Source organism: Solanum stenotomum, chromosome 12 (genome assembly GCF_019186545.1).
Source record: "Solanum stenotomum isolate F172 chromosome 12, ASM1918654v1, whole genome shotgun sequence".
NCBI lineage: Eukaryota > Viridiplantae > Streptophyta > Magnoliopsida > Solanales > Solanaceae > Solanum > Solanum stenotomum.
The window spans coordinates 26,781,189-26,791,555 of record NC_064293.1 but is presented as its reverse complement, the minus strand read 5'-3'; the positions used below and the strand labels follow the sequence as shown (position 1 = coordinate 26,791,555).

At 35.3% G+C, this 10,367-nt stretch overlaps 1 protein-coding gene across 2 annotated transcripts; it reads left to right on the top strand.

The window, feature by feature from the left end:
- The first annotated feature begins 217 nt into the window (after positions 1-217).
- On the top strand, positions 218-9,451 carry LOC125848029 (exonuclease 1). Of its 2 annotated transcripts, none has more exons than XM_049527808.1 (16): positions 218-537; positions 1,857-1,976; positions 3,780-3,903; positions 3,982-4,119; positions 4,234-4,443; positions 4,609-4,784; positions 4,891-4,963; positions 5,783-5,906; positions 6,830-6,990; positions 7,090-7,144; positions 7,222-7,590; positions 7,677-7,879; positions 7,988-8,036; positions 8,701-8,923; positions 9,005-9,204; positions 9,290-9,451. In XM_049527808.1, exons 1-15 carry the CDS (start codon positions 377-379, stop codon positions 9,084-9,086), a joined length of 2,268 nt encoding a protein of 755 aa, XP_049383765.1. In that variant the 5' UTR covers positions 218-376; the 3' UTR covers positions 9,087-9,204; positions 9,290-9,451. The 2 variants fall into 2 exon arrangements, with proteins under 2 accessions (XP_049383765.1, XP_049383764.1); XM_049527807.1 differs by having other exon boundaries at positions 219-537; positions 7,668-7,879; positions 9,290-9,450.
- The last annotated feature ends 916 nt before the right edge of the window (positions 9,452-10,367 follow it).

Here is a 10,367-nt window from a genome sequence, read left to right as displayed (position 1 = left end):
TTTCTACTACACGTACATGCTAAAACGCCCACCCATACAACCTAGGTTCTATGCGAGCTAGAACGCTTAATATTGGTACACCCTGAATTCGCCTCCCTTATGAAGGGGGAGGGAAAGGTGGAAATTTTGAAGTCAAAATTATGTAACACAAAAAAGGAAAAAAATAGAATGCTTGAAAGTTAAAACAGAAAAGAAAAAGAGCACCAAATTTCACCTCTCAAAAAGCACTTCCCGCCATCCCTCTTTCTCCTTCCTCACTCCTCCGAAATGGAGTAAAATTAACTCAGAAATTACGGCTGAACAGCAATTTTAGCTGAAACCCATTTCTCAAAATTGCTGAAATTCTTGAAAACCCATTTGAATTAACAACAAGAATATGGGTATACAAGGCCTTTTACCCCTTTTGAAATCGATTATGTTACCTATAAACATCAAAGACTTGAATGGCTGCAGTGTCGCTGTTGATACCTATTCTTGGCTGCACAAGGGTGCACTTTCTTGCAGCAAAGAGCTCTGTAAAGGCATTCCTACTACCAAGTATTCATCTTTGTTTCTCTCACTTTTTTACCGATTTCTGCAACTTCTTTTTCTTTTTAATTTCTTGTGTGTAACTTGCGAAAGATATTTGATGGGTAAAGCAAATTTGAATAACTGTTTCTTTTTGTGTAGAATAATTTGTTTGTTTTGTTGTTTTCTTCTTATATGATTTCATCATTTGATGGTTCAAGAATCTTCTTTTTAATTGGTATTAAATATTTAACGGGGGAGGGATAATGAGGTTGTTGCTTTCTTTTCCATTTTCTTTTGTGGCACATACTTATTATTTTTGTTTCATTTTTATACTGTTTTATGACTTGATGTTCATGATGGGGGTCATTAGAATGTCTTTGTTGTTCAAAAGTGATGCTCAAATACGTAAATGTGGATATGTAGTTGAATTTTTGGACAATAAAATTTTGATTCAGTTAATGATTAATGCAAAGGGACTATAAATCCGAGTCCATGTGTTTATACCAATTTATTGAACAAGATATTTTTGGAAAGAATGTTGCTTTTGTATTTATCATTGCACTGGGGTTTAACAGGATTGTTGCTATGCATTTTATATTATATTCGTCTCTTGGTTTGATTCTGCTAAGTAGTGTTCATATGGAACAAAGATCAAACAAGTTTTACATACTGTTAGAAGGAACTACATAGGGTTGTCTACTTTAGAGAATATTAATTGTAAGTTAAGATCACATTAGGAAAATATTATACTCCCAAAATATTGTGGATTTCACATTAAAATTGAATTTAGATGAGATCAGGAAGTGTGAACTACCTTTAGAGAAGTAATGCACTGGTTAGCTGGAGCTCATGGAAGGTCAGAAAACCCATCAAGAAAGTATGGAAGATGATCCATGCTTGCATTTTTTGGTGTGTCTGGACAGAAAGAAAGAACAGATGCTTTGAAGGCACCTCTTCCCTAAGCTACATTCTTAAGTCTAGAGTTTTAGAGTTGTAGCTGGAGACCCCCCCTCAATTCCCCTGAAACTTTCATGGACTTTGTTAGGTCCTTAACTTTAGATTAGGCTTTTGTAATAGAGCTAACAATGTCTTGTACTTTTTTATGATCTGTAATTTATGCATCTTTTGGATGCCTTCTATAAAATCTGTTATCTTGTAATAAAAAAAAAACTACCTTTAGAAAAGTGCACATAATTTTCATGTTGCACTATATTGAATGTCTTTGAAATCTCTTTCTGTGAAAATGGAAATCTAATTGATGGCTGAAAAGATGAAAAACATAAATATATATTTTTGGTTAGCTTAATACAAACCGTGACAATCTATTTCTTTGTATGTTCTCTTAGGCATATTGATTATTGCATGCACAGAGTGAATTTATTGCGCCATCATGGTGTCAAACCTATTCTTGTGTTTGATGGAGGTCCCTTACCAATGAAGATTGAACAGGAGAACAAGCGGGGAAGGTACATATAAACTCCTAACTTTAACTTCTTAGTTGTGAGTTTCTTTTCTTTTTGATTGGTCTTATTTGTGAGTTCTTTTTAATTTCTTTGATTAACTAATAGGAGTTCTATTGACATATTACATCTAGAGGATGTATGAAAATTACAAAAAAAAGAAGAAGAGAGATATCATTGCCTATATTGTAAAACTCAAGTAACCAACAAAGTCTAAAAACTGATTTACATCACAAAGGTTTCCCGATAAAACAGGTTTACAGAGTTGGCAATTATGGTAGAGGCAAGTGATGAAACTTCCTCCTTTGCATCTTATGTTTCTCTTCTCCATGTGGTCCCTAAATGCAGCTTGTGATAGATTTCCATATGCAGGTATACAATCATAGCTACATATCCTACCTTCTGGACAACTTGATAAGGTCCATAACACTTGAAGGTGAAGTGCTTACTGGACATAGTCATTTGCTTGTATGGTTGAATTTTGAGATACATCTAATCTTCCACCTCAAACTTCCTATCCGATCACTTTTTATTAGCCTTCCACCATCCTTTGTTGTGATCTGGTTAAATGGAATTTCAATAGCTGCAGCTTGACTTCTCTAGTTATCAATATCCTGTCTATCTAAACTACTTCAGAATCACCTGCAACACATGGCAAGCGCAATGGTGGTAGTTGCCCATATAAAGCTTCATAAGGAGTGGCCTGAGTTGAAGTATGGAAACTGGTATTATACCACCATTTTGCAAAGAACAAGTAGTGTGCCCACTTTGAAAGAGAGTCGCAGCAATAACACCTCAAATAAGTCGCTGAACACTTATTAATAACCTTAGTTTTGACCATCAGGCTGAGGATGGTTAGCAGTAGAGGTATTCAGAATCACTCCTTGTATAGCAAACAACACCTGCCACAACTTACTTGTGAACACTGGATCCCTGTCACTTACAATATCCTCTGGCATACCTTGGAGTTTAAGTATGTGTTCCATGAATAGCTTGACAATATCCACTACAGGATAATGATGTGAAATGGCTATAAAATGGGCATACTAGTCAATTTGTCCACCCACCCAAATGACGGTTTTTCCCCGAGACCTTGGCAACACTTATGGAGTCCATACTGATACTAAACCAGGTAGCTGAAGGGATCGGAAGAAGTTGAAGTAATCTAGGCTTGGAAGCTGAATCATATTTATTCTTTTGACACACGTCACATTTTTTAACATAATTCACCACCTTTTCCGTCATGCTTTTCCAATAAAAGAGAGACACAGTCCATCTGTAGGTGTGATCAACCCCAGAATGACATCCATCTACCATCATACTGCCAATGAAGTTCTTTCTTCTTTCCACTTAAACCGGCTCAGACTATCACTGATGTTGACTAGCTTGAAAGGTGTCTATCCAGCGAGGAAATATATATTTTATCTCTACACATCTCTTAAGTCTTATATGCACGTGGAATCGATTAATATTTCTGATTGCTGTATTTCCTTGCTTAAGTTTCTCTGTCAAATGGATCAATCTTCAAGAGATAGTGTTGTTGTCTAAGGGGAAAGCTGATTGCCGGAGTTCTGAGTTTGTTTAATGCAATCTTAGTAGTCACAATGCTTCATACTTCCTCTGTGGAAAAAAAATTATTTGAGAAATTGATCTATGATTGTTAGGTAGTCTAGAAATTGATCTATGGTTGTTATGTCGTCTCAAAATAATACATATTTTACTTAATTTTTAGTAAAATGGAGGAAGATGTTTTTGCAAGCATGCTATTCAAGATGTGACAGGTGAAGCAATTCACACATTTTCCTGCAGGTCTAGGAAGGAAAACCTTTCTCGTGCAATAGAGCATGAAACTAATGGAAACATGACTGCTGCTTATGAGTGCTATCAGAAGGCTGTTGATATATCACCTTCAATGGCTCACGATCTAATACAGGTACTGAATCCATCATGATTTCACTACTGCCATCAAGTCAGCCTTTTGTTTCTCATAATTTTATATTTGCATTTGAAGGTCCTAAAGCGGGAAAATGTATGTTACGTAGTGGCTCCTTATGAAGCAGATGCCCAAATGACCTTTTTGGCCATCAGCAAACAGGTTGATGCTGTTATAACCGAGGACTCAGATTTAATAGCATTTGGTTGTCCTAGGGTAAGCTTTTGGCTTTTTTTGGCAGGTTTTGTCAAAAAAAAGTTTTCCTTTTATGCTGTTTTAATGTTTTTGTACTTTGTTATGAAAGTCCTGGTAATTGTTTGTTGAATCCAGATCATTTACAAAATGGATAAGTTTGGGCAAGGTCTTGAGTTTCGGTATTCCAAGTTGGAACAAAATAGGGAACTGAGTTTAACAGGTTTCACAAAGCAGATGCTTCTTGAGATGTGCATCTTGAGTGGTTGTGACTATTTGCAGTCCTTGCCTGGAATGGGGCTCAAAAAAGCTCATGCACTTATAAAAAAGTTCAAGAGTTATGACAAAGTGAGTATTATTATCTGAGCATTAGAAAAGTGAGTTTCTTAGAAAGATTTGTATGTATTTTGCCAAAGTTTGCTTTCTCAATATGCCTCTCTTATCTATTGACCTGCATTTGGTACTGAGCACTTACATGAGCATGATAATAGAAACTAATTTGTTTGCTTACAGGTCATTAAGCACTTGAGGTACAATACTGCTGCAGTTTCTCCTATGTATGAAGAATCTTTCAGAAAAGCAATTATGACCTTCCAGCATCAACGAGTTTATGATCTCATGACTGAAGATCTAGTTCATTTGTCCGAGCTCTCTGATTGTGGTAGTCAAGATTTAGATTTCCTAGGCCCATATCCTTACATATTTATTTATGATCCAACTTTGATGCTTGTTAGAATCAATCTCCTTTATTATGGTTGGAGGTTTTTCTATGATCCATTCCTTAACCAGGAGAACGCTGATACCTACAGAAGTAGCTCAAGGAATAGCAAAAGGTGACATTGATCCTTTCACTATGATGCCATTTCAGGTATTTAATTTTTGTCCTCTTTTCTTTAATGAAGTTTCTTGATTTCAGTTCTCTTGAGTTAGAAGACCAATCACTTTTTGAGTGATATTCCTACATCCCCTTCAAGTCTATGTCATTATTTGCATTTATGCTCTAGCTTTAGCAGTATTATGTTCCCAATAAACTGAGGTTTGAAGGAAACTCGAGGCAGACTATGGTTAACCATCTTGGTAAAACACTCCTTCTATCCACCTCCATTGACCTATTACATTTTTTTGTCCCTCCTAAATAGCTGTCTTCTTTCTAAAACGATAATTTCTTCTCCCATTAATCTTAATTAATAAATGAATACTATGATTAATTTAAAGTTGATACGACAACTTTCAAACTCACACTTTTAAACCCTTCTCTACCAAACTCAATATAAGATCCCCAAATCCATCAAAAAATACTCTTGAACTCTTCTAAACTCGATGCAGGTCAATCAAAATGGCACAGAGGGAGAGTACTTGAATATAGGCCACATTCTGAGGGATATATGAACTTTCTCTCTTGTTCTAGTGAAGATATGCATGACGGCTTGAAAACTTAGTGGTTTTCTTCATGCATAACATCTCCCATATGCCGTGCTTCTTGTTGCGTGTCTTCCTCTTTTAGCATTATCAGATCTTCATCCATTTCAATGCAAATGAAAATATTCTTTGCAACTTCATGCAAAATTTGATGAAGATAGTGTGCCGCTCTGTAACTTCTGACAAATGTGTCTTTCCTTTTATTAACCTTAGATATACTTCATATCAAGTCTATATTTCTCTAAGTTATAGAATTACAATTCACCAGAAAGAATGCAACACTGCTGAACTGGTGGATAGCAGAACTTATGAACTGAATGACTTCAAAGTGGAAGGTGAAAGGAGGAAGCTTGATTTGCCTGCACAGAAAAATCTGCTAACCAACTATTTCTGTATCCTATTGTACAAGTACTTAGCTTTTCATTCTTACTGTCATTTGGAGCTCAAGGCATCATTAACAATGATTCTCTCTTCATTTTTTCACATGTTTACGGCAAAACAACTTTTAGCAATGTACCTTGCATATTTAGGAGGAAAGGCCTAAATCTATCTGAACATAGATCATTTATCTTCTTCCTGTTTATCGCATAAATCTGTATATTGCAAATATTTCTCTTTTTTCTTTTCTCTGAATAGAGTTATGGACATTATATTAGGTTTGACATTTGACAAGAGTCTCTTGGCTGGTTAAAGACGTATATCAGTGCAGCGATAAGTATGAGTCTTACAATCTTTTACCAATAATAGAATTAAATTGGCCCAAATAGGGCTGAATGGATATAGAGGGTTCATATAGTCATTTCCAATTAGTTTGTATTTTCATTGGAGCTTCTTTCACTTTTGCATTTCTCTAACCTGTTTTGGAAACACTTTTCTTGAGCTGAGGGTCTATCGGAAACAACCTCTCTTCCTAACAAGGTAGGGGGTAAGGTCTGGGTACCCTCTACCCTACCCGGACAACACTGGGTATGTTGTTGTTTCCTAGCTATTGTGGAGAACTTACATCCAGACACATTTTGAGAGTTGTGTAAAATCATTTTTATTGATGAGAGTTATGTTGATTTACATTTTGTAAAATCCTTTTCCGATGAGAGTTATGTTAGTCCCACCCCATTGGCATTCGAATGCAGTGCTAGATGTTAGGCCAAATAGAGTGGAATGGATGTAGGATTCATATTGCCAATGCCAGACTAGTCTGGATTGAGGTGTAATTGTTGAGAGATATGTGAAGTTTAATTTTTTTGTACAGGCACAATAGTAAATGATTCTCTGATACTTCATTGGTAGGTTTGTGTGTCCTTAACATTTATTATAGGCACTGCTTCTCTTGAAGCAAAACAGAAATTTAGGGCCCCAAGAACTAGCCCTATTCTTCCGAATTCAAAGGTTGGAGTTTCAAGCCCTTGGGCAGACAGTAGAAAGGGTGCCAATTCTTATAAATTCGAGAGCTTGTCAATGTTCTCACCTGATCCTCTGGTGAGCAAAAATGGTTTTGCAGTTAATACTGAGAATAACTTCTTGTATCATATTGGAATTCTGATAGCATCTTTCTGAATAGTAGTTTCTTCTCCTTAGGTGGATGATGATATTCACTTGAAAGCTTCCATGTGTTTGGAGTCAAAAAGTCAAGGTAAAGACTAAGATACAGAATTTTATTGAGGATCAATAAGTGCAGTTAAACACTGTCTTTCCTTGTTCTCTGAGCAGGAATTCTGGTAGAGGAAGAAACTGAAAATGGCCTAGGACTACAATCTGTTCCACTACAGCATTCAATATGTAAACCCTGCATCACATTGCATAAGGAGCATGCTCTGGATTTAAGTGAGAACAAGATACAAGCAACAAAAAAAAAAGTGATAGTGAGGAGCAGCTATTTTCTGAAGAATAACAAGAAGGAAGATATTCAGGATGATAAGAGTGAGATAAATGTGGTTGCCAATGATAAATCTCATAGCAGCATTCGGGAGAATGATTATGATTCTATATCAGATGGAATGAATGGAGCAGTCGTAGCAGCAGTTAAAAATGCCATTTCACAAAGTTCTTATTTTCAGTCCAAGCCATCTGCCCGAAATGGTCAGTACATACATAATTCTAAGCTTTGTATCAAGGATGATGCTTCCTCTGAGGCTCTGACAATAAACTCATTTTAGTTCCTGCAGGTGATACTGAACAGAAAGAGAACAAAAGAGCAATGATAAGGAGTTCTTATTTTCAGAAGAACTTGGCAAATGAAAATTCTCAGGGCAACTTGGATGTTGCTCCTGAAATGGAACATACAAATCCCAAGTCTTCTTCAGGAGATGACTGCTCTGAAAGGAGATTAAAGAAAAGGAAGGTTACCTTCATTGACACTGTTCAAACTGTAAGTTGTTTTTCCATGATGTGTTTTCCTTTTATCTTTCATTTCTAATTGATGAAAAATTTGGTCAAATTTGCAGCTTGTTGCATCTAATTTGCTCTTCTTCTATAGGATAATGCAAGTGGCGAATGTTTAGAGGCTGACACATCTGGCAGTCAAGGTATGTATAAGGCCAAAAGCAATATTTTTAACTCATCAAAGATATGAAAATTATTTTACTCCGATCATTGTCTATCCACATTTGATGCTCCTAATTTATGCTGAAATTTCTGGAGCTGTGCACTTTCTTTTCACAGCAGCAATTGTTGCTGGGTATGCTTACCAAAATGCTACAGTATATTAATGTAAAGCCAGAACTAAAAGATCAACTAACAAGTTAGTGAGCACATTAATCAGGCAGAGGTGTAGTTGAGAATTTAAACCTGTGACCTAAAGCAAAAAGCTTATATATATTATATATATATATATATATATATATATGAAGTTGTTTTTGCCCTTTTATATTCAATTGTTGCAACTAGGACTAGTATAATTGTTATATGCTAGATTGGAGATATTCTTGAGACAGTGCTGCTTTTTCCACGACTTGACTCTTCAAGTAATTTGGAAGATTTGTAATTTTCTTAGCTTCTCAAGTGACTGTAGATCTGTTCCTTGCGATAATATAACACTTGATAGTTTCTTATTTTTTTTTCCTGTACCATTTCTTACAAAGAAAAGGCTGCATACAATTATCAAGAATCTCCTTCATCCTAAGCTTTTGTTGGTTATCTATTACTAGAATCCTTTTACTGGAGAGACATCAGAACATCTTTCTATTTCAGGTGACTTCAACTTCGACCTAGATGATTCAACTAAGGAGACAAAGGACGGACAGGGGAAATTCGGTTCCAACATCTCTCATTTGGGACATTATTCTCAAATATCAGAGAAATCAATGGACAATTTTGTTTCAGTCCTATCATCATTTAGATACACCTCAAATGGTTCTCGAGCCAGTGGGCTTCGAGCCCCTCTAAAAGATATTAAGAATACCAGCACTAATAGGTAAATACTATTTTGAACATCTATGTTTATGTTTAGTTGTGTTTTTTGACTGTCATCTCTGAATTTACCCTTTGACTGAAGGTCCACTAGTAACATGGATCTAAGCAAGTTTGTGTACAAGCCAACAAAGCAAAAACAATTATCAGCACGTCGTAAGGTCTAAACCTTGTAACTACACTGCCTGGCGCCAGCATTTGTATAAACTGGATTCGGCAACTGTCAACTTGATATCTATGAGTTACAATCAGCTAGCAGCTCCTGCTAAATTTCCATTTTGTTAGGTGAGTGGCCATTGTTAGGCCAAATTCACAGTTTCCCTCTTCTTTTTCTCTAGGTAACTAAAACTGTCTCAATTCTTTGATGCAGGATCAGCTCTGATTGGGAAATCTTTTCGTTTCTTTTGCTGCCTGAAATTTGAAGGTTTACTTCACTTTGGTTTTCTATTTTTATTACTCATTTTTTATGGTTCTTCTCCACCTCATATTTTTAGTCTTCTCAATTACCATATTTGAGATGTGTTTACGGAATATTGAAGTTTCTTAAAGGATCAAAGACCAGTAACAATTTTTTCTGTACCATTGTGAATGGAATTCTTATTTTTTTTTATATTTTTTTTGGTTTCCCACCCGGTGTCTGGAGTCCACATTGGATCTCCGACTAAATCCGGATCGTGCACGATAGGGCCCATTAGGGCTCCCAATTGGATTTTCTCCATACCTAGGCTCGAACCCGAGGAATTTTTATCTGATATGAATGTGTATATCTACTTTTCTGAAAGTGAGGTGAATAATAAGTTCAGGGGAGAGTTTAACTTATTTGGCAAAAGCTGAAAAAACTTTTCCTGAAAATGTTTCACAAGAATCAACAAAAGAAGTTTCTTTTTAAACTAAAAAACTAACTTAGCTGTTTTTTTAGTTTATACAACACTGGAATTTTGCTGGAATTGGTTTGATTGATAACATAATTCAGAAATCGTTAGCTGTACGATTATATACTTTGTGAGGTTTCTAAGTATGTGATTAAGACGTAATTAAATAGGAAACAAGTATTTTGCATTTCTAGTAAAATAGTCCAAGTATTTTCTTAAGAAATCTTTGCAAAAAGATTTCAAATTTTGCCTTTTTTGTAGGAGTACTTTACGGTGTTTTTCTAAAAAGAATAAAATATCTTACTACCAAATTGACATTTTTCTTAAAACTACAAATTACAAAAGTAAAAATAAAAATAAATATCCTGAAGTTACCCCAACCGTTCATAAGTATCTATAGATTTTTTTTTTTTAGAAAATTTCAAGTAGGGAGGCCTTCTCTCTTGTATGGCTCCATGGATATCACAGTCCTCTTAATCTATATTCAAAGTTTTAAATATTTTGTTTAAAAATACTTATTTTAGAAAGTTAAATATTTAGGAAGGAAAAAATAATGTATTCAAATATAATTTCAAA